Source organism: Lethenteron reissneri, chromosome 23 (genome assembly GCF_015708825.2).
Source record: "Lethenteron reissneri isolate LAM-NWPU_2019-01 chromosome 23, ASM1570882v1, whole genome shotgun sequence".
Taxonomy (NCBI): domain Eukaryota; kingdom Metazoa; phylum Chordata; class Hyperoartia; order Petromyzontiformes; family Petromyzontidae; genus Lethenteron; species Lethenteron reissneri.
The window spans coordinates 15,321,444-15,346,350 of record NC_083801.1 but is presented as its reverse complement, the minus strand read 5'-3'; the positions used below and the strand labels follow the sequence as shown (position 1 = coordinate 15,346,350).

The following is a 24,907-nucleotide window of genomic DNA, read 5'->3' as shown; positions in this document are numbered from 1 at the left end:
GGAATTCTCAAGACTTATACTTCACGCTGCTCAGTGCGAGTTGACGAAGGTGGTGCCCAGGACCGATTCAGATATCGCTTACCAACACTGATGGTTTCCCCAGGGCTGTGAATCAAACCCCAATGTCTCCACCCTATCCTCTCTTTATGTTTCAAGGCAGTGTTTATGACGAATGTGCCGAGTGTCCGAACTGAACTCTATAGACACGCTAAGGCATGTGCTGTAAAAAAAAAAAACATTTAGGATTAAACGTCTGCTTGCGCAAGTGAAGACTCCTCTTGAGCATCAGTGTGGCTTTCCTGGGTAAAGAATTGGCATTATTTTCTGGCTCCAAGACCCTGGGGTCTCTGGGAATGTGTCACATTCAGGAGTTTGAGACCAATAATTGTTTTATGGTGGAGAGAACTATTCGGGGCACAAAGGGAGGCTTTCCTGGGAAAAAACATTACATTTCGTCCACGAGGCCTGGTGAAAACAACGTCACAAAGTTACGAAAGCCCAGCACCGATCTCACGACAAAAACGAAATAAGAGGAAGAATAAGGAGGGGCATTGGGATCCCTACACGCACCCAGACGAGGAGCTGCGTGATGACGACGTCGGGCAGAGCGCAGGAGAGGTGAAGCGCAGTGCAGGCCATGCTGTCACCACCACCACGACGACGACTGCCGCCGCCACCGCCGCCGGCGGTGCCCCCACCTCCCTCGTCGTCGTCATCGTCATCATCGCCGTCCTCCTCGGGCTCGTTGACGTCGCTGCGCGTGCCGTGCGCCAGCAGCAGCACGACGAAGCGCAGGTCGCCGGCGCGGACGGCGCGGCACAGCGTCTGGCCCAGCGAGGCGTCCGCGTAGGGGATGGGCGCCAGGAAGAGGCGCTGCTCATACTTGGCACGGATCCAGCGCTCCTTCTCCTCCCTGGCGGGTGCGAAATACAAGCGGCACCGTCAACCGGAGACTCTGATGTGTTCAATCTGTCAGCCTAGGTCGCAGCAAGAGAAGTGGGGTTTTTTTTTCCTCCACAAATAAGTTGTTAGGCTTAACAATAAAATTGCTCATTTTGTACACCATTTTGCAATTTTTTTACATCTGTAGTAGGGGTGCCTGATATAAAGGAAGTTGTGGGTTCGATCCCGACACTGACGCCTGTATATTTGGAGTTTCCATGTCTCGCTCCAGTTCTTAGGGTTTTTCCCTCCACATTGAGAAACATGCGTTTAGAGTATTTGACTGCTATACATTTCCACATGATGAGTCACTTCGTTGAGCTATCATTTGTGGCTAGATCGCTTCTGAAAAAGAGAGGTATATAGCGCAGTGCGCCTTACTTAGTAAAATAAAAGAGAGTTTATAGTTTAGTTCTTACAAATGGAAGTGTAACAATGCATTGGAACTGCTCTGCCGCAACGCGACTCCTCACACGACCGTGTGGAGAGCGGCGAGGGAGCGGCGCGCACCGGGGAACCGGCACAACGCCTCGCACCGCTTACGGGAACGCGCTGCCGGCGAGAGTCCAACGCAGGATGAGGAGCATTAAATTGCGATTAAAAAAGGCTCACGCTAATATCGGACACGTCCTCTGCCAAGCCGCAACCGGGCAAGCGATGGTAGTACTCGGAGCTCAAGCCCACACACAACTCCCGTGGTGTTGCGCTGAAAGTTTCAGTGTGAACAAAAAAAAATGGCCCGAAGCATCAATGAACAATGGGAGGCCTGCACGTAAAGAATGTTGTTAAATATTTCATGAGCCTCTTAAAAAAAGGGAGAAGCCTTGACATTTTTTTTGTGTTGTTATAAATCTCACCAGCATTACAATTCTTCACACTACAATTGGGGAGCCAGTGTCAGGGGAAGTTCCCTTTATTCCGCATACCTTCCAAACAGGGACCTCGGGAGCAGCTACTCTTTATTCAACCGCGCGGGGGTGGTGGGGTGGTGAGCCGTAGCTGGGAGCCTCGTTTGAAAAGCGGCGCTGGGATTTGTTACCACCTTTGCTCTCCCAGTCACCTCTGTGCATGTCTAAGAAAAAAAAAGAAGCTTAAAGAAACATTCAGCAGTGCTGAGTGAGATACGCAGTGGGCAGGATCTGCCTTCCTTACCACCCAGCCCCATCGGAGGCACCGCAGGGCACCGACGGTCAATGCAGGGGTAACCGACGAGTGTACGGGGGTGGGGGGGGGGGCAACTTGCCGAGTCATGTCAACGGCTCTCTGAAGGCCACCTTTAAGGCCCACCGCGTGTACCTCGAGCGTTCAAATTCACACCCCTCTTTGTCAATCCACTGCTGGATGAAGGCCTCTCAATGCTGTATCCATTGGTGGGATGATATTTCATCACCCCTGGTCAGTGTGGGTTGGTAGAGGACGCGGACTCGGGACAGGTTCAGATATCACTCGCCGCTGACGTTAGAAGTCGTCGGGAATCGAATTCACGTCACTGGGCTAATCATATTGCAGTGCACTAAGCACTGCACCACTGATCCACCCATTTTTTATTATTATTATCTACTCTTGTTGTTTTTGTTGTTTCTGGCTTGAACCATCTTGGCAGTGGGGTGGTGCGTAGGTCCTGTTCACAGCCCTGAGCAGGTAGTGGAAATTCCACGTTACGAGTGGTGAGGGGTCAAGCATAGTCAGACACCCATTGCCAAAAGCCTATGACATTGAACTCATTTGATTGATTCCAGATGATATAAGGGACCGAGCTGAATCCAGGCTGGGGTGTGAACTTGTAACTGTCTTGCTGGCCACACAACCCAACCACTGCACACAAATTACTGCCTCTACAAATGTGTTTCAACGCCGTAGTTGTCAAAGGCCGAAGAGTCACCTTTAATAATAATACTTTCATTTTACATAGCGTCATTCATGCTTAAAGCATCCCATAACGCCGTACATTGATTATATATCAGGACCAAATCCCATGTACAATCACTGGCAAGCAAATTAAAACCCTACCTGTAAGCGAGATAAAAAAAATAACAACAAATAAGTAAATAAATAAATGGCATCAAAACAGAGATGCACAAACAACAAAAAACAGTCCATGTGGTCACATTCCAGACCACAATCCCAACTTCCCAACCGAGCCAGGAAACCTCGTCCCGTCTGAGCTAAAGTCTCCGCGACACTTAGACCGTGTAAACGGGAGCGCCGTGTGGCGTTCCACCAAACCCGTCGCGTCCACCGTCATCTCATTGACCAAGATCTCTGTGCTATACTACAAGCGATCACTGCAGCCTCCTCGGCCGCCGTCTCATGAGTAACACATCACCGCGGCAGCTGTCACCGCATCTTGCTGTTGCTAAAATAACATCGCGGGACGCAGATATGCGGCAAATCAGTGGCACAGTCGAGCATGGCGGCTCCCCGTTGCCTTCAAGGCCGTGGCCGGTCCCGCTCAAGGGGAAGCCTCCACGGAAGACACGAGGCGCCAGCACTGCCGTCGTTTCTCCACAGCATATCAGTGGACAGTTGCGTAGAATAACCAAAGGGACAGCCAAAGCGGGTTTAATTCAGCGACGGGGGGGGGGGGGGGACCTTTTTCTTACGAATGGCCAAACAGGGCATTCAAATACGTTTGGCAAGTCACACGTTAACACACACCTCAGTCACTTCTGCAATTGCAAGGACCTCTCGCAGTGACCAAAGTGATAACATCAGAAGCACAGCGTTGCCAGTATTTCCCTCAAGTAAGCCGACCAGCGCGTCTAAGCCGCTTGCAGTGGCTCATAATTGTGATTTTTTTTTGGGCTGTTTCAAAGTGGTCGGCCTCGTGTGGCCTCAGGCCGTATTAAATGAATCCTCAACCCTGGTTTAAACTCAGGAAACATTCTACTCAGGGTGGTTAAAGGGATTTTTGTTATTGAGCTCGGACCCACGCAATGACTGTACAATGTCTAAATCCTGCGCTCACGCGAACTTGCTTTGCGCGAGTGTGTGGGAGGCGAGCGTGCATCCCTGGGAGAGCCACGGTCACTCCGTAACGAGGTGAAATCGACACGGCGATCACCTACAAGGGCTCTCCTCGGCTTGCACTTCGCTCTTTTAGAGCTTTGTGAAAATGCCCCAGTGATTGCGTGATTCAAAAAGCATTAATCGCCAGATGTGGCGTAGTGGTTAGCGGTGTACTGCTCTGTGAACCCGATGACCTGAGTTCAATTCTGGGTCACGGCTAAAAGAATCAGTGGTGAGCGAAATCTCGATGGGTCCTGGCCTCACACTTAATCAACAGGCAGTGACTAGCATAGTCAATAATGGCCGCGTAACCTCTCATTGCTTACACGGTATGGATGGGCCTTCGTGCAGCCGGTGGATTGACAAAGGGCCATAAATAAAATAAAATAATGCACATTTTAAAAAGTAATATTGTGTTACGATCTGAATTTAAATGCACATCTTTACTGGTAAAAATGTCAACAGGAATAGCAATTCCATGCAAATTTTTAGTGTGAAACGCTTTCCCGCTCCCATTCATCGGATAAAGCCTCTGCACGCGCGCAGTCGCGTAATAACAGCTAGGGACGCAACCAATAACTACTTAATTAAATAAGATGGATTATTTTAATAATCGATCGTCAATACAATCGATTGCTCACAGCCGCCCTCCCCTACCCAGGAGTACAAGTGGCGTGAGCAATCACTGCGCGCCCAAGGTACCTCTTAATGGAATTTTCAGGGAGTGGCGCGGATTGCGACACCCCGCCTGAGATTGATTTTCAGCTACAGAGGTTGAAGGTGAAGGTTGTAATACTCCCGGAAGCTGCCGTGGGCGCCACATTGGTTATTGGGCCACACAAACGCGCATTTCCCTGCGCCCCCACTCCCATTGCCCCCAACCGCCCGCCACCCCCACCGCCCTCCCCCACCCCCACCCCGTACTCTGGAAGCGGTTACGAAGAAAGCGGTTCTGGACGCACGAGACGAATGGGCCATCGGCTTTTGTTATGCGGCGTGAAGGTCAAAAGGTCCGACGGCTGGCATCGTGTAAATGCGCATTGACGAATATATCTGTGCTATTGTTTGTGACGGTTCGTATCGTCACCGTTGCTAAAGTGCTCGGACACAGTGTGCGTGTAGTGTTGGCGTGACCCGCACCATGAACCCAGTGGGGTCCATACGACTGATAGTCACTAAGCACAATGCAACTGGCAACTGATGAACTTGGCTTGTGGCTCTGCAAGGTCCATTCAGCCTAAAATGAGTACTTGGTGCTGCGCGACAACATCACAACTGGGGTGACAAAGGCAACCTGGAGTAATTTTGGAATCCACCACCTCATCTCATATTCTGCCAGCCTCAATAGGTGCTTGCTATCAGAACCTGCCGTGTAGTCCCACTTCCTCTTTGTTGCCATCGCTTTCTTTAAAACTAGCATCACACACACAACGGTGAGAACCACCAATCCCTGACAATCCACCTCCTCCTCGGAGCGGAGCCGGGTTCCCCGTCTCGCTCGCCCGAACACCGTGCGACCGAAACGTGCCGGGGAGGACGGCCCTCTCTCGGGCGACTCCTTCAACCCGCCACAAGCCGCGGAACAGCCCAACGTGGCGGCATCGGCGAGGCGGAACTGAAATCATCGCAATTAACCTGCCACCTCTTCTTACCGTGGGCCCCTGCGAGTGACGCCGTTATTAATTACAAAAACCCACACGCGGCGCGCGGCGTCACCCGGCCCCGTGATGGATGCCCTGTTTGCGCGCTCTCCTTTTGCGGGCGGGCCTTCGGGGTGGGGGGGGGGGGGCGGTGGGTGGTGGGGCCGTTTGCGGTGTCGCAGCTGGAGGCCTGTGTCAGGGTCTGGTTTTTTTGTTGCACGTCCCCCCCCCCCCCCCCCTTGTTCGACGCGACGATCGAGCGACGGAGGGCCCATGGATGGCTCATCCCGTTTCTCGAGCGACGGAAATAGTGGACAGGAAGTGGCCGTGGAAACGACGGCATACACATCAGAACGCCCGAACGTGAAAGCGCGCGATTGTTTATCGTAATCCCCTCCTCATTGCACCTCCGTTGTATTTAAATACGGTCCCTTCCCAGTCAAGACTTTCATTTACAACTGCACTTGTCGCTTGAACATGTTACAGTGCTTTTGTCAATCCACTGCAGGGCAAGAGCCTTCTAACGCCACACGAGTCATGGCAGTTATTAGACCACGTTTCACCACGCGGCTCAGTGCAAATTGGTGTAGGCAAGGAGCAACGCGAGAGCAGAGAAGTACAGTACAACAATGTTTTTTGTGGTTCTGTACTTGCTGCACTCTCCTCTGCTCCCCAAAACGCAGCTTAACAATATGGATGGAAATGCTTTTGAATGACACTATACATTGGACTGTAGTGTATCTATCTCACTTGAAACGTTACGTTGACATTTAAGTTCATATTGCTGTTCGTTACTGTTTCATATTGATAGAAAGTTTTGCTATAATGCTTAAAATTGCACGGTTGTTTTCGACCGATATTTTTTCATCAAAAGTCCTGCATCGTGTTTGTGACCCAGGGAACCTTCAAAGAGATTGTTCATCTCAACATGCTCCTATCCTGATTAAATAACGGATGTCTGTCCCTCTCCAGCACGATCCCTGCTACACCAAGTTCTACATTCGGCAATTACCCGCAAATTACCCATGTGGGACTACACATAGCAGTTTTTGCCCCCTCCTGGCAGATTAATGCCTGATTGCAGCTGCCAAATCACCTCGTGTCCACAGGGACAGCTTCCACTAGGGATGCCCTTTCAAATGAGATGTTAACTCCCTTGCCTGGTTTTCAGGAGGTTGTGGGTTCGATCCCGACCATGACGCCTGTATATTTGGAGTTTGCATGTTCTCTCCACGGTCGTGTGGATTTTTCTCCGGGTCCTCCGGTTTTTCTCTCCACATTTAGAAACGTGTGTTTAGAGTATTTGGCTGCTTTAAATTTCCACATGATAAGCAACTTCGTTGAGCAATTATTTGTGGCCAGGTCGCTTCCGAAAGATAGCTATCCAGCTCAGTGGGCCTTACCTGGTAAAATAAAAATTGTTTAGAACAGTAAATAAATGTTTCAGATGCGATGTGATGCAAGTCGATTATTGTGCGTAAAGCGATCTGGGATGTCCCGGCATTAAAAGCGCGATATCCAAAACAAACCATGAGCATGATTATTTTCTTGTTTATTAATCCCATCTTACTTTGTAGAAACCACCCGTCCTTGTGTTCTCCTTCTTATTCTGCAAGATATTTTCACCAATAAACATCACACTATAGTATTCTCATCCATATTTTTTTAAGGATAGATGATTTGCTTGGAAACCTTAACATGAAAAAAACTCAACTGACTTTGGTTCCAAAGATGAATTATCTGTTCATTTATTCTGTGCCATCATCATTATTTATAATTTACACGACACCTCCCATGCAGTACACATCTGTCCCCAGGTATCCCTAACGAGAGAAAATTAACCACATCCCAATGGGCTGACATGTAGATTTACACGGGGAGTCGAGTCACCGTGTCCCACACACGCACGTCGTGCCTCTTCCCCAGGGCAGCGCTGGGCTGGCTCAGTGCGAGCAAAGTATTTTATGGCCACGCACACTTCTCCGTATCACACCCGTCTCAAATCCCAAACTCAAGCCCTGAGGTATGTCGAGCAATTACAATAAAATATGACGTGCCTTAACCGCGCTCGATGAACGTACGGCTTTAGCAGAATTGCAAAAATGTTTTTTCATAATAATCTTGATTTTATAAAGCGGCTTTCATCATGACATTTTAAAGTGCTGCACAGCAAATGAACTGAAATACGTTCCTACAAAACCTGAGACTTTATTATTTGTTCTGGTTCCTTTTGTCCACTAGGATAGACGTAAAGTTGACGTACAACTTGCGAAAAATTGCACGCAGTGCATTTTCGCGTGCGCAAAATCTCGCACATGTATCGTATGAATCGATTTTGACAAATCGACGAATCATTTAAATGCCCGCGGCCGGCTCGCCCCTCGCCGTCACACGAACCGCACGGATTGTCTCGCTCGGACGCTGAGGTGGAGAGGCTTGGTGGTGGGGGGTAGGGGGTGGAGCGGGGATGCTGTGGGAGGGACGAGCGGTTGGAATTGATAAAGGGAACACGGTCCCATGTCGCCAATAAGGGGCCGGGCTCTGCCGTCAAGCGAGCGTGACGCGAGTGTCGGCTCGCAGCTGCTGCCCCAACAATCCCAGAGCTGCGCAACAACCAATCTCTCACACACACACACTCACACATATAAAGAGACAGAGATCCCCCTCTGGACGGTGAACTTCCGAATATGGTCATCTCCAGCGCACAGCGCAGTCCCAATCCATTCCTTAATGTCAGAGATACCCTCCCATCAAAAAAGGGACCAAAAGCCTGACATGGATTCTGTTTAAATGCCAATATTTTCCAAGAGTTTTTTGTTGTTGCTTTTCTCTATGTAATTTCCACCTCTGGAAGAACCCGTGTTTTCGCTGTAACGTGGTTCTTCCATAGGGGAACACGACTCACGTGACCCACATGCTGTGGGTGTAAGGCTCTCACCCCGCATTGGATTAACAAAAGAGCCGTAAACGTGATCACAGAACAAAAACAAAGATCCCCTGTATAGCCTGAAAACCTGACTGTTGGGGCAAGTGCTGTTAGCGAGCACCTATGAAGGCCAGAATGGCACACGAGAAGTTGGGTGGCCTCGCGGCAATGTTTACTACACATCACACCAGGTACTCATTTGAGGCTGAGTCGACCTAGGGGAGATCCGTGACCGATTCAGATATTCGTCACCGATGTTGGTCGCGAGCAGGAATCGAACTCGGGTCGCCGGGTTCGTAGCGCAGCGCGCTAACCGCCATACTCCCGCTACCGCTCACACGCAATCACACATGGGCACATCATACACGCGGCGTGTGCAGAGAAACCATTGAAGACATTTTGTGCACTTCCCCCCCCCCATTGGTGCAGCGCACACTGTGAACTGGGGCTGCGCCGACACCTAAAGAGCAGGTTCACTCGCACGGAGGCAGTGTGCAATTCATTAATTATAAATAAGCCCGTGTAGATCTTGATCTTGCGAGTGATTACCGGGAGAAGAGACACGCTCCGCGGGGGGCAGGCGGGGGGGGGGGTGTAGAGCGATCGTACGATGTCCTCATTAAGATCGAAGCCGGAGACCAATGGTGAGCGCGCGCGGGCACGCGCAAGCGCCGGCAGCGTGCGCTCGCGGGCAAGGCCGCGGTCAAAATCGATTCTCACGCCCACGATATGCGCATCAAATTGTGCATGACGCGATCGACTATTTTTGCAAATGATGCGGTGATGTTACACCGAGGCTAAGGGATCAGACAAAGCTGCACAAAGAAGACTGGATAAAAAGCAAGCGACAGTACAAAAGAGAAGCTATGAACGAGCGAAAAGATCATATTGTGACCCTTAACCGTGATAATTGCTGGAGGGTGATTTGTTACATGCACAACGTGCATTACTTCAAATGGTTGTATTACTTTCTAATGCGGGAAACAGAGGTTTCTAGCAGAATATGTGTTATTTAGATATTTCTTGTGTTGATTGTTCAATACCTATTACATCTGCTGCAGGATATCACAAGTGACGTTTTAATAGTGCACAGATAACACGACGATCTATTTCCAAGCTAAACGGTGAGCCATTTCTCTCCACAGACGTGTCAAATGACCACGGGGCGCGCACACCGCTGTGGCAAGTTTCAAAAAGACACACTCACTCATTCCAGGAAGGCGAACGAACTATCCACCTGCTGAATTTGCGTCGGAGTTCGAACGGAGTCACGATGCCACTGCCCCAACGCTCGGGAGGTCCACCCCCACAAGCGCTCATCGTTTCCCAGCCGACTCGCCAATAAACGTGCCCCCCCCCACGTCTCCCGAGCCACGGCGATGTTAAAGCCCGATTAATTAAACGCGGGGCGGCTGCAGCGCGCTTTCCGCACAAACACGTGCGCACGGCACAACACAGAGAACGAAACTTTTTTTTAAGAGAATAAAACAACAACAACCCTATTGTGGAGTGCCGCATGGCGTGCGTCCCCCTTCTCGCCATTTAACAACCGCCTGCATCCTCCCCCAGCCCATCCCTCACCCTGTTCTCCCTCCCCCGTCGTCCCATTAACACATTTACAACCATAACACAGACGCCGACAAAGCGGCCAGGACAATTACCCCCACAATGCGTCCAGCGAGCCAATTGTGCTCGTCTGCCCCCGTCGCCACACGCTCGCACTCGGCATAAAGGAGCGAGGATGATCGCTCCACGCCGTAATGACTGGAACCCATCTGCTGGTCACCTCCTTCAAAGGTTGCCGGGCTGGAGGAATGGACGACGGGTCCTCTGGCCAGATCCGATAACGGGTTTTATGCAACAGCGCCCCTAACCGCCGTCCCCCCCCCCCAAGGCTGTCTTCTTTCCACAGTGGCCCTTTCCTTTCCGCCTGTCTTTGGATTTAATTTGGACATTATGTGGCTGTTGGGAGACGCGCACGCGTGTGTGTGTGTGTCTTGCAAGCAAGCTTTCAGCTGAGCAAACATGCACACACACACAGACAGGCACATGTAAGATGAGGACAAAGATTCCCGCTTAGCCGTACAGACGGTCAGGACAAATATTGTTAATGAGCACCTATTAACGAGTAACCTTACAGATTTGTCAGGGTAAATATTGTTAGTGAGCTCCTATTACGGATAATGCATGCACATCATGCACACGTTACGACTGCTGCTGCCTGGTATACAGGATGTCGTGGGTTCGATCCCGACCCTGACGCCTGTATATATGAACCGTGTATTTCGAGTATTTGGCTGCTATACATTTCCACATGATAGGCCACTTCGTTGAGCTATCATTTGTGGCCGTGTCATTTCTGAAAAAAAGCTATATAGCTCAGTGGGCTTTACCTGGTAAAATAAAAATAGTTTAGTTTAAGTTTAACACGCAAGCGTAGCTGGAGGGCGAATCAGTCCTTTCCCAGAAGCATTCCCAGGGCAATCCGGAAAAACATGTGCGCTTCAGGCCACTGAATTAATCGTCATTTGGCCCCCCGATCGCAAGCTTCTAAAGCCCTCAACGCCAGCGCCGGTGTGGAAAACGCTGGCGTAAGTCATCGTGGAGTCCCACAATTCCTCGAGGTCTCACTTGTAAACATGTAACGAATTAATTGATTAATGTATTACTAGTATCACGGTAGATGATTTTTCATCACTAAATATGAATGCTTTTATTTTATAAAGTATATAAATAAGAGACATAAACAGAACCAAAACGTCTCAAATTACGAAATAATTTTAAGGAAAAAAAAGTATTAAACAAAAATATATAATTAGGGCAGACTGTGCAGTGGTAATAGAAATTGGGCAGCAACAATCAATTATGTTTGAGTCGATTCTCCACGCACAACGAAGCATCAAACAATAAACTCAATAATGAATTGAATCGTGATGATCACCGATATCGTGCCAATCCATCGCATCGTTGGTGGAGATGGGAAGGACCGACGAGTGAGACCAACAATGGAGCGGAAGCCAAGAGAGAATATCCTGAAAAAAATACGTCCATCGCAGAGACGGAGCGATGAAATCAGCTCGTGTGCAGGAGCAAGATTTATTGCCGCATCGCGAGACTGTGACTCCTTATCCCAAAACGGATAGATCACAGTTGGTGATGACGGTGAAATTGAGACGACAAGTGGTGAAGATAATGATTACGACGAATTTACCAAAAGGTCCACCGTCGCTATAAGGCATGCGCAGATTCTCCGTGACGGCTGCTGCGGAACCGACTGCACCCAACCCCCCACCGCCCCCCGGGGTCGGAGGGCACAGAGGCCACATCCGCCAGAGGTTTGTGAATCACCTGAAGCAATGAAGCCCCAAGAGAGAGAGAGAAGCACGTGACTCAGCGAGGGGCAACGCAGGCAGGGGGTCCCATTAAAAACACAAACCCCAGCCGGCTGATGGCACACGGTGGGGTTTTTGTTTCCCCGCAGGTTTTGAAGTTTAATGGATGCATTATGTGGCGTGATTATTTTACACGCATGCAAATTGAGCAAATTCCAACTTTTTTTTTTATCTGCCAGGGCAGAATTACGGGGCACTTGTTGAAAAGGACCCAGTGCTGACACACGAGCCTGTGCATGGAGCTAGGATGTTGATTTGCGCTACTCTGTGGGAGAAGAGTGTGGGGAGTGGGAGGAAATTAGTGGATTTGGAGGGAGCAGGAGGAGGAGGAAAAGAAGGAGGATGCAGGGCAGGAGGTGACGGAGAGAGTGAACCGGCAGACACGGTCTGAGGACCAACATTAGCCCTGCAATTGTCCTGATTTGTAATCAGCACCACAACGAACAATGGGCAAGCTCCCTCCCTCCGTGAGGTGCCCACAAGGACTAGATCAGTCACGATTTATACAGAAACCATTCAAGCTTCCAGAAGTGGTCCTTTCAGCCACTGGGCCACAAGCAGTTTTGTCACAAGCCGGGAACCTCTAAACGGATTAATGTTGGCGAGACATTCTCTTCACCGCAGAATTAAATGGCAGCATAGTGTGGAATATAATAAGAATACCAATTTCCCATCTGCAGGAGTTATGCAGCAGCTTCACTGCTCAAGCCGGTCCGTGATGATTAATTAAGATCGGTCCGCGGAGGAAATGAGCAGCCCTCGTGAAAAGAAGTCTAATTTTTATTGCTTCCTAATTAACCGCGGGGCCAAATAATACCTGGCTCGGTAACGTGCAAAATTAGATGGCAATTAAACCTGCCGTGATTGAAGCAGTAAATAAGTGAGCGCACGCTCCCTTCTCTCCCTCCGTCCCAGAGGTGGTGCCCTCACTCGCTGCTAGACTAGCTGATTGAGTGACTTGCTGACCGATCCACTGCCTCCCCTTGCCGAGTGGCTCGATTGCTCGCTTACCCATTGGTTAATGGACTCGTCGACTGATTATCTGGCTGCCTGGCTGACTAGCAAGCTCACGTTCTGGCTAACTGGTTGGCTCACCGGATGATTGTCTGGCTGGATTGCTGGCCTGGCTGGCTGGCTCACCCACAAAGATAATAACGGCACCTCGGGCTGTCTAGCAGCGCTCTGATTGAAACGACAATTTAAGCGGTTATGTGTGCCGCGCGGAGCAGGCTCGGCTCCAAAATCGTTCCGTAATGAAGTATGCTGTCCTCCTGCTGTGTGCAGTTATTTACCGCTGTTAAACTGCCATGAATATTCAGGGCCACCTTTCGTCTCCGAGTGCAGGTAAAACGCACGACTATGATACCTTGATCGACACCCGGGAATGAGCTACAAGTGCATTGGAACACAAACCCGGATTTCTCCCCCCCCCCCCCCACTGCCCCCCTCCAAACCAACCAGTTGCCCCCCCCCACTTCCCGGTTTGCAATTGCCATAAAACATTCCAACGTGCCGCAGCAATTTCCCCAACGCAAGATTCCATAATCCCCGTCAGGTCATGGCCCACAAAAACTGGCAACAAAAATAAATTTATGGACAGTGTATTTTTGCTCTTTTGCCTCGCGGTCCTGCGACGGGGCCGGGGGAAGGAGCGTCGTGGGCGCACGCGAGCGAGCGGAGCCGCAGATCGCAGCCCTCCGAGATGGCGCTCGTAACGGTGCGCCTCGCGTAATAGCACCATCAAAGCCGAGCGCGACTTGTCAGTGCTGGGCCCCCGGATACGAGATGGCGTGTCCGTAGCCGCCTCTCCTCGAGCCATTAAACAAATAGCTTCCTGAGAGATCACCGCAAACTCATGGCGCCGGCCTCACGACGGCTCTGCGTGCCTCGGTTGACATCGTTGAAACGAACCGCTGACGTAGCTGGTTGCTGCTGCTGCTATTGTCCTATCATTATCATCATCAGCAGCATATTTTTTATTTGTTTTTATGACCAAGAGAAGGTAGAATGAGATCCCTATTGGAAGAAAGAGACCAAAATTCTGAATTAATAAATGGGGACTAAATAACACGGGAATTATTTGTTCCTTGGTGAAGAGAGTGACAATGAGGATGCTGGTATTATTAGTGTGGTTGTCGTTGTCTGCCTCAATGAGAGACATCGCTTGGTTTTCAGTTGCACTACTATATGGTGGTATATGCAGTTCTTTTGATATCTTCACATGGAATTGTCAAATTATCCAAAGCTAGGGCCCTGATCTCATTCCTTCAAAAAATATATACCCATGAAGTTAGAGGTGGGAAACCTTTTTTCCAAAACAGTGTTCCGATGTAATATTGCCCTCTAGTACCCGATTAGTTAATCTAGCATGTTTGCAGCGATGGATAAATAACGGCTCTACGCCGTTTCAATGTGGTAGGTCTCAAGTGGATATGGGCAGTGTGACGTGAAATCGTGGGCAGGTATTCGGCACGTGACCCCGTAGGTTCCTCACCCCTCTATTAAGGCATTGGCTAAACATGCCCGTCCAGAACCCAAATGAAATCGCGTCTCTGGCTTCGGTGAGGCTTTTCTGTGAAAAGCTGTAAAATGGTCATTATCAACGAACATTTATCACTGGATACATGATTTGCGACAACGTATAAATTAAACGCCTTTCCCAACGTTTGATGACACAATGGAGGTACTGGAGGTCATGCAGTTGTTGCCTGGGTTGTTGTTGTGGCATTTGATGCTGTTGTTGTTGTTGTTTCTGGCTTGCCTGCTGTTGAAGAATAACCAAACCAGTTTTGTGCTTGGCGCTTGTAATTTGTCAAAATGAGCTTCTCTGTCATTGTAGTAGTAGCAATAATAATGCGCTTAGTCACTGTTGGGATCATCTTGTTTAAATTTTACATCTGATTTAATGCATAATCAATGAGCACTGCCGTCGCAGAGAGGACCTGATATTAGAATCAATTAGAGATGACAGCCTTGGGACACTAATTATAAATTATGACAGCTATTTCTCCCGGAAAAAATGCTGTTATTTAAAAAAAAATCAGTTCGAAGGGTGGTGGATGATTTGCAGGCTACATTGCTGTTGTAATTATTTCCTGTTTTATGCAAATCAATGGAGCAATTAAATTAGCGTCTGATTTAATCATTTTTACTTGCGTGTGTGAAACCGCAAAAGCAATATGCCTGCCTGGCTTTCAAAATCAGACGTGCCGAGCACTTAACCCGAGCAATGCAAGAACTAGTTAAAATTCATTACGGGTGACAGCGAACCTTAACCGGCACACAAACACACAAAAGCTAAAGACGTTCTGAATTAAGTTGGCTCTAACTCGCACTCAAAGCTGAGCTACAAATTACCGCTCTGCGTTCGGACCAAGGAGGTGCGCACTTTGCACTTAATTTCAGCCAGAGAGGGAAATTAAGATTAAAGCTCAATTTTGTCCACCTCATGCGGGAACTGGAGGAGAGTGTCTGTGAGGTGGGGATGAGGGGCGGGGATCGGGTGGGGGGGGTTCACTGGATGGGCCCCAGCCCTGCTACAAAAGGCTGATGAAGCAAACTTGCCGTGGAAAAGACGGCGGGGCAGGCAAATTAGCAACGCTGTAATGTCGCGAATTCCTCGCAATTAATTAGGTCCATCAGGGGAGGGGGGAGGTTTGAGGTCTGCGCACAAGAAATGAACAGAGGAATCGTGACATTCTTTCGATAATTAATAGCACGTAAAAATAATGACGGTGCTACAGTGCGATCTCTCCGCGGCTGCAATGGATCAGCCATGGCCGGCGGGCGTGAAACAGCAAATGATTTGCCCGCTATTACCGCCGCGCCACGCTTTGCCGGCGTGCCGGGGAAATGGGGGCCCCGGCGTTATGTTTTATTACCGTTGCCGGTGTCGCCGCTTCAGTCATTCCGTCCTGCCCTGGAGGGGACTTTAATTGAACGGCGCGTTCGCCGGGGACCTCGACACGCAAGAGGTCGTCCAGATCGCTGCCGGACATATTTAACATTAAGGTAATCAGCCCATTAATTACCCCTCGGATCATTAAATCAGCCAGTCGCAAAATGAAATTTCAGAATCTATTACCCACTTCGGGGGTGCTTCCGAGGTGGGGGGTGGAGGTGGAGACGCAAATTTATCTGCGATGCAATTTTTACCGCTGCCTACTCTCGTCGACATGCCCGCCCCCCCCCCCCCTCCCTCAGCCCTTCTCTCTCTCCTGCCCACCCCCCTCAGCCCCTGAGCTTTTCCCAACTCTCCCCAAGGCCCCCCCCCACCCAACGCATTTATCCCCCTCCTGCAATCCCCTGGCACACAGGCCACCCAGCTCAGCTTCATCACGCCACAGCTACAACTCAAGTGCGAAATGCACGAACTGTCCCAGACGCCCGTAGAATCTGCTGCTCCTCGCGAATTGCACACGGCAGCGCCGGCGTGGGGAGCGAGCGAGGGTGCGGGCACGCCATGCACACGCAGGGTGCGGGCGCTGGAATGGGCACGAAGGACACGGCGCGAGGAGCGGCTCGACCCGGCACAAGGGGGCACCAGTTCGTCGGCCTCCTCCTCTCGGCCAGCTCCAACCAGGACTATCGCCAGCCCCACCACCGCCGCCGCATGGTTGCCTCCCACAGCCTGCCCGTCCCACCCACCCCCACTCACCCTCACTCACCCACCCGAAGCCCCCCCCCCCCCTCCACCACCCCACTCTTCAACGTGCTGTCGATAACAAACCAGCCGGTAATTATCACACCGCTGCGTAATGTGAAACCCGCAAGGCCCTTCGCTTAAGGAGGTCAAGTGGGGATCTCAGACAAATGCTGTCTCCGCTACTTATGCAACTGAAAGACGTGCCACCTCCTCACAAGGACCCAGATAAATGGAACAATCACGCTGAGACCATTTCCCAACGCACCGGGTTGCCTGTCGAAATGGCAGAAGCTGCACGGCAGAGCGTTCCCACTATTAAACATCTAAATATCAATTTCTGCCGTGCCACGGTTGTTAATATTATTGTATATATATAGTTTTTATCCCACGCTTCCCTCCGTACTTCTCCTTGGGCTCCGTTCGTTTGAGCGAACGCGAATCCTTGCCCTGTAGTTATCCCACAGCGAGAGCGGGAGATATGGAGGGGAGTGCGGAGAGATGTGACATTTTAATTAGCACGGGGGCTGGGTAAATAATTAACAGAGGGGTGAGGAAGGATTGGGGTGGAGGAGTGAGACAGAGCACTTCGTAAATAACTGATGAGTGAGGCATCCTGGAAGGCAGGAAAGTGGGACATTCCAGGCTGCATGGCCCACACCAAGTGCCGCATCCCAAATAAACAACCGGCTGATTTTTTGAGTCGTGCAAATCACACAGAGGCTAAACCACCCCCCCCCCCCCACAAGGAATCCTTACTCATTACATGCCACTTTATCTTTTCACCAGCTTGGAAGGGAGCGTAATTGAGAAGGCTTCAGTAAATGTCCCCTCCACGAAGCCAGTGTGATGGTGATGCAGTGGTTCACGCACCGCACTGTGAACCCGGTGACCTGAGTTTGATTCCCAGCTTACATCATTTGCCCCCCCCCCCCTCCAACCCTGCCCTTCATCAAGCATTGCATTGACAAATAGTTACAAATTATTATATTCATCTACGCATTTGTCTTTTTTGATACAAGAAGCATTGCAGATCGCTGGTATTAGTACGTGTCTCTTTGTGTTAAATTCGTTTTACGAGGTTAATTATAATAGTAAACAGAATTTCTGTTATTCCCCCAAAAAGTTGGCAAATTGAGAACAAATAACAACAATTCTGCATCTCTCTTTTAAACAGCCAATGACCAAGTTTTGCTAAGGATGTGCCAGTACTTGATCAAGTTTGCAAAAATAAGATATGAGTTGTAATTTTGTGAGTCAAGACTTGTCTTTCTGAAGCTTGTCTGCTTCTAGTTTTTGATGGGGGACTGCCGAATTATTTTCAGGTGAATTTAACTTAAAAAGAACAAAAGAAACCTCAAACAGGCATACACCCGAAATTCTTACAAATGTGGATACACCATCTGCTGTCGGATAAGAAACCACACAAACAACACACTAATGCTCTCCCACCACCACAAACTATTCCGCACAGGCCCGCTGCTCCCCAAACCCGCCCCTATAGGGCCGCCCAGAACACCGTCATAACGTTGCTAATTATACTTTTGTATCCGTATAACTGCCGCGACTATGCAAGGTGCGCCCGCCGCCGCCGGAGCAGTGGACCCCCATCAGCGAGCCCTCAGTGCAGAGGAGCCTCCTGGGAGGCAGCAAGAGGGGAAGGAAGAGCCGGGCGCAGGCCGGGCGGCAGCTGGCCTGGGACGGCGCTCGGCGCGCACGAGACCGCTGCTCCCCCTCTCGAGGACTCCCCTGAGCCCCGTCGCAGCTCCAGGCTCCGGTTTCAAGCTGCCTTCAAGCGGCCCAGCGCCACGACAGCTTGTAAAGAGCATCAGACGCAGCGCAGCGATTTGCAGATTGCCGGCTTAAGCCCCCAGTTTAGGAAGCGATGGCTTTATTTGGAAGGCTTTCGAAAGCCATTTCACTAACACTGCTTGTCGCCTGCCAGTCAGGCACATAATTGTGAAAAGCGATCCTCCGAGGAGGGCGCCCGCTCCGCTGTAATAAAGACGCTGCCGCTGCCGCTGCTACTGACGGCGCAGGCCCCAGAGCCCCGCCACCTTGTTACGGGGTGGCATCCAAAGTTAACGCGTTCTGCTTCTAAGTGCCGTATAAACAAAACCAAGCCGGTTCGAATCGTGACACAGCGCACGCTAGCGTGAGCCGTCTGCCTTAAAATAAGCGTTCACCGTGGGGACCCGTGGCGGTGGCCACTATCAGTGGCTTTGCCGGCGGCATGGGCAGTCCAGCCGAGCTCGCACCGCGCTCGGACCAGCAAAGCGGCGCCGGGAAAACACCGCCTCTCGATTGAACCGCTTAACGGCATGAGCCACATTTGCGCACGCAACACAAATAACATTCGGCTGCAACATTTGCATAAAAATGCTTCTGTAAATATGAAGCGTGTTTTCGACGCATGCAAAACATCCATTTGTAAAACATATAACACAAACGCAATGTGGGCTCACAAAACACCGTCGTGTTCATTCAACATCGTGTAGCGCATTTTAATCATACGCACACTCATTTACTCCTGCAACTCTAGTTACTACTAAGTGGGTTATTACTAGGACCTTCTATCCTATCATCCGCATAGCTGCAAAGAAATAAAATGACCAACATGTTGGTCACACGAGTCATGATAGCAGCTCAGCTCCGTGAAAAGACTCAATTTAGAGAGGCAAAAGGGTAAGTTGAGACTCCTCGCTTTCACAGCTCGGCAAGTGACCTGGATACTCGATTTAAAGAACAATTACAAAGAGAACCAAGTATAACGGTTACGCCCTGCAGCATTTGTTTCCTGCTCGGTCCTCAATGTGCACAACACAGCGATGTCACGAGACCATGGGACGCGACATCTCGCGCCACGACAATACCGAGCGCAGATAAACCAGTCCCACAACAACGACACCGCTGCACGGCGGAACCGCCGCGCAAACCGAATCAGTCACGGACGAAACCGTCGCACGCGACACGAACCACGCGACGCCGTCCAGCGCGCGAGCGAGCGAGAAAAACCGGCGCGGCGAAGCTCACCGGGAGCTGTGCGGGCCTGGCTTGGCATGTCCGGCGAGGGAGCCCTCCCACACGCCGCGCGACATGGCGTTCCCCACCGACACCATGACCTGCGCCAGCTCGTCGGGCCACTCGTCCAGGTCGAGCGAGCGCACGCGCGATACGTGCGAGCCCAGGTTGCGGTGGATGCCCGAGCATTCGATGCAGATGAGGGCGCCCAGGTTGAGGCTCGCCCAGTCGGGGTCTAAAGGGGTGGACATACGGGGAGAGGGGGTGAGAGTTACCAGCAAATTTTAAACGTAAGATGGAACAAAAACGCTTCATTTGATTGTGTTCTTTGAGGGGTGAATTTATAAATAAATTAATTTAAGTACCATAAATAATGTGGACAACAAGTCGAATGTGTCTGATGAAATTGCAATAATTGACAATGAACATTTGTAAATGGGTAACTGAACGTGGTTAACATGGTTAACTGAAAGTGGTCAAATTAATACATAGACATTTAAAATATCATTGTTGCGATGTACATTGTAGAGCTAAGATAAGGTGGCATAAACAATCAGTTGGTAATACCCCTGGGTGTAAGCAACACATTTAATGGTGTCATATCTGATGGAACAAAAATCAGGCTGGATGTGGCCTATCACTTCGAAAGGCCCAACAATTGAGTTCAGCCATCACCGCAAGCATCTTTGCTGCGTGCCTCCTTCAGAACTGTGAATTGACATCAACAATGCTAGTGAGAGGAAATCAGATGCATGCATCGCGTACGTGCGGTAGAGGTGAGCCATTGTTATTTTTCACGTTAATATTTGAAAATGCTAAGGTGCGTGTTAATGCATTGTCCGTAAAAAAGTGTATCAAATTCCCAATATTCCCTGGCTAAAGAAAAGGTTTCCCACCTCTGGGTCAAACTGAATGCGCCCAGCGAAGACTGAGTCTCCCGTGAGTATTATCAACCGTAGCGCTGCAAGACCGACAGCTAAATTGGATAATGCCAGAATAAACACATCCGCAAAAAATTACAACACAGAAGCCCTTTACAATAAACACGGAAACAGATGAACCCTTCCCGGTGACTGACAAGAGTGATTCCTTAAACAGGAGCTTGCGCTAAGAGTGAAAGGCTGCATAGATCATTGGAATTGAAAGCCTTCCATTTCTCAAGCAACATATTTGGGGAAAGTTGGATTTAAGCCATGAAAAGGCCATCACGCCGATACAAACTCCCAAGTTGCTTGGAATGAAAACCACGATTTTATTTTATTCAAGAACCATAAAATTAAAGTCAAAACAGGCTAAACAATATTTATAAAAACCAAAAGTTATTTTTGTTTTACTGCAACGTGTGCATAAAACTTTTTTGGTTTCTGGAATTGAGGGCCAACCACTTCACTTCCCGCTTACAGATCATGGAGTGAAATTGAAAAATCCACTTTCAAAAACGGCTCCACTCATTCAGACCTTTTGTAATATGAGTGGATATTCATTCATTTTTGTCGGCCACGGTTGACACAAACCCATATTGTGGCGGTAACATTTGTGGCAATATAGCGCGACACGTTTAATGTACAAGGGCCCAATTTAAAGGTGGGTCGAGACCCCTCAACCTTCACCCAAAAAATAAGTAATGATGTAAGCATTCGGTGCATGAAATTGTGGCGGCAGTTGCGGTATTGGCCGCGACGCCACGCGCAGCCGGGGGAACGCACGCGCGCAGTCGCGATGACCTTTTTACGCAGCCGTGCAGACCGCCAGACCCAACGCACGCGTGCATCGAGTGGGGGGGGGGGGGGGGGGGGGGAACAACTAAAACAAAAACTTAACCGTGCTATTTTATTTCAAATGTTCCGTTTTAAAAGTTTAAATTAAAAACACTGCCGGCTGGCTTTAGTTTTTTTTGGGTGTTTTTTTACACTCCGCTTTTATTTTGTCTCAAATATAACAAAGAAGGTAAAGGCTTAAAAGAAAGCAAAAATTGTATCACAGGAACAATTTTGGCGAAATAAAAAAAAAATGTTGCTTTCAATGAAAGCAAGACATGTTCCTATGAACATCTCTCCGTGCCGTTATTAAGGCGGCTGAACAAAAAGTCAAATCACAAAAAGGGCTCCTCTTGATGGAAAATGTCCTCCGTTTCAACGGGGAGATGGTCTATTAAATTGCGATAGTGCACAGCTGCACGTGAATTCACCAAACTAAACCACTTCATTCCACGCCAGCACACAGCGGGCTACGAAACACAGCGATTTGAAAACGGTCTGGAAGGGGCAAAGCAGGCGATGCCTTGCGCTGCGGATCGCTGTAGGCAGAAATACGGTGGCTGTTAATTTTAGTTTTGTTCAACATGAAACCATTACAGAGGCCGGCAAAAACCCACCATTTGAGCGGCCGAACACAACTGTGTATAAAACAAGACCCTCGCAAAAAACTATGCAATTTACACTCGAGAAGTTTTCACCGAAATGCATTTTCTCATTTGGACCAAATGAACGTTTGGAACTAAGGGTAGAGCACAAAAAAAGAAGGGAATTTATAAAGGGGGAAAGAGTTTAAACTTAGAATGATCAACCAAAACGAGTATTCCGGCTATAAATCTACACTGGCAAGTGATTCATTTTGCTATTTAGCATATAGATGTATTCATGTACTTAACAACAGGACAATAGCTCCTGACTCTCCACAAATCAGGACTTATTTTATCAACCCAGAGAAACAATGCTCTAAGTTGACTCCTGACATGAATGATAGCTGCGATGAAACAGCACTAGTAAGTAGGCACGTCACAATGCAGAGATTAATTTATTATAATCGATTCGTACTTTCAGTATTTATGCGCCAAAATCTTGCGTGCGGGGATCAGTTGTTTGTGAGAAATGCAAAATTCATGCTGTTATATTTTGGTTATTGCAGCAAACAAAACTGTATAAAAGAGGAATAACATTTGAAAAACATCCGCAATGATGTGGTAAAGACGACACAAAATTTACCTTTAAGCGATTCTTGAACTGCGGCTTACAATCGTGACTATTCATCGACTTCGCTGGCAGGATGAACGCTTGCCGGCCTCTTGATAACACAGCACATCACTGTGCTCGTAAGAGTCGAGCAAATATTCCGTGCGGGGGTCAGGCGTCACTCACTGGGGGCACCGCAGTCGATGCAGACGTCGTTCCCTTGCACGTCGCGGATGTTCTGCGCTGCCACCGCGCTGCCTTGGCTCCCCAGACGCGTCTGCAAGAATCGACGAATGGACAAATTATTGAAAAAATTGCCCATCCTTCAAGAGCCAAGAGACAGGGCCGACAAATGCCATTCAAACCAGATTCATTCCCTGCAATCGGAGATCTGGCCTCACTACCTTAGATCCCAGTTCGCTGGATTCGAAGGGTCCGCGTTTAACTCTTACCTGACTGAACTACTGTTTCCACGTCGCAAGTCATTCACTTCGTTCACACGCTTGACCATTCAGACATCTGCAGTTAAAAACGCATATCCATACGCCGCTCCTGACTTTTGGAAAGACTCACTGCCCTCGGTTGAGGGTCCATTTGTAAATCACGCCCAAATATATACATCTTCAATAAGATTTTTACTAACGTGCACTCTATGAGCAATGACATGTGTTTATATTTGTTGATTTCATCTCCAATGTGTCTTATTTTACAGTTTCTATACATTACAATTGTATTGTTAAGAACTTCGTGATGCATTGGTCTGGAAAGGCGCCGTATTAATGCGGCGTGGTTATGTTGTTATCTAAGTTGTTATCTACCAATGAATCCCGGTGACATCTACCCGGAAGTTGGCGGCGCTCGCAGCGGCATTGCTACGCCACCGCCCGTGTCCCCGCGGGACGGCAAATACTCGGTACATCGAGCATGACACGACCCCGTGGCATGAAATCGATCTGTCAAAAGGGGTACCACTAATCAGTGAACAAGAGACAGCACAATGTAGCAGCAGTGGTGGCCACCACCCCTCCCCTACCGACCCTAGCGTTTGACGTTCAATCCGCTCGCAGGTGCAGCGTCGTGGTCAGGTGACGTACGGTGTGCCAGGAGTGGCTGTACTTTCGAACGGCTCATTTATACCGAGCCCGCGAGGGTAATTCGAGTAAAAGTGTTCACGCCGTGGATTGTAAAGCCGAGCATAACCCCGAGGCTGACCGATGGTGACCTACCGAGAATCTGTTTTTGAGCCGAGTGGCACGGCACCCTGAACCGTGGCCGAGCTAGGCGATGCGTGGAGTTGGAAGCAACTTCCGTGAGGTTCTGGAGCAGGGATTCACAACATTGCGGGCCGACGTAACTGTGCTCGGTGCTAAACGTGCGGCGAGTTTTCAGTTTTCATGGTCACCACACTCTGAAGTCTCTCGGTGATTTATGGTCGGTGCCTGAAAAGGTTAAAAACCACCGATCCTTTAAAACAGGATTGATATCCTTTATTTAAAACAAGAAGCCTCTCCGTGCTCAAATGGGCATGCGGTAGTGCTTACCACCACCGGATGTCCTAATTCAGCGGTGGAAATTCCACATTCCTTTGTGAGAACCAGTCTCTCCATGGGACAGCCACTGTTCACTTTGCACAAAAGGTACTCTATTTATAATGTAGTATTTCTCCCCAATTGCGCTCTCGGTGTCGTGCCATGAGACAAAGCATCCTTTCAGAACTCTCGTAGAGAACGATATCAGAACTAAACTAAACTTTTTATTTTGCCAGGTAAGGCCCACTGGGCTAGATAGATGTTTACTCGGAAGCGACTTGGCTACAAATGATAGCTCAACGCAATGGCTTATCACGTGGAAATTTATAGCAGCCAAATACTCTAAACGCATGTTTCTAAACTACTCCCGAGGTTCCTTCCATTGACTTCTTTATCCATATTAAGGACGTGACACTTTCTTTCAACAGACACGTTCAAATGATCGTAGTCAAACTGATTTTGGGCTTTGTTTGTCAACTTCAGTGAAAAACTTAAACTTTTTTTTTTATATGCAGTCATCGGTGACCAAGCTGAGATTATCAGATCAGTACAGCTGAGAACATCGTTTAATCACAGGCGACTGAAAACCCAGACTCGAACCCAGAATCTCAACGGTGCCGATTCAGTGCTGTGACTCCTGAGCCAGCCGGCCATCTCAAACGAGCACATTTTCACGACCTCCGAGACATAATCGTGCGAGACGACCCCCAACCTGGATTTGAACTCTCAACCTTCTGATTACGATTCAAGTCAGTGCCACCCGCGTGGACAAATTAAGGTGACGCGTCCCTCCCCGCAGCGAGGGAGACCTGGGGACAAACGATACCAATGGAAGTAAGATAGGCATTGCTGAGC

At 49.3% G+C, this 24,907-nt stretch overlaps 1 protein-coding gene across 3 annotated transcripts in view; it reads right to left on the bottom strand.

The window, feature by feature from the left end:
* LOC133346082 (arf-GAP with GTPase, ANK repeat and PH domain-containing protein 1-like) overlaps nt 1–24,907 on the bottom strand; it is a 169,821-nt gene that overhangs the window by 6,420 nt on the left and 138,494 nt on the right. For all 3 annotated transcript variants that reach the window (XM_061557423.1, XM_061557421.1, XM_061557422.1), the window contains exons 15-17: nt 22,710–22,800; nt 19,585–19,807; nt 571–913 (exon numbers count right to left, since the gene is read on the bottom strand). In XM_061557423.1, coding sequence (XP_061413407.1) covers nt 571–913; nt 19,585–19,807; nt 22,710–22,800 — 657 coding nt within the window. The remainder of the gene's footprint in view (nt 1–570; nt 914–19,584; nt 19,808–22,709; nt 22,801–24,907) is intronic.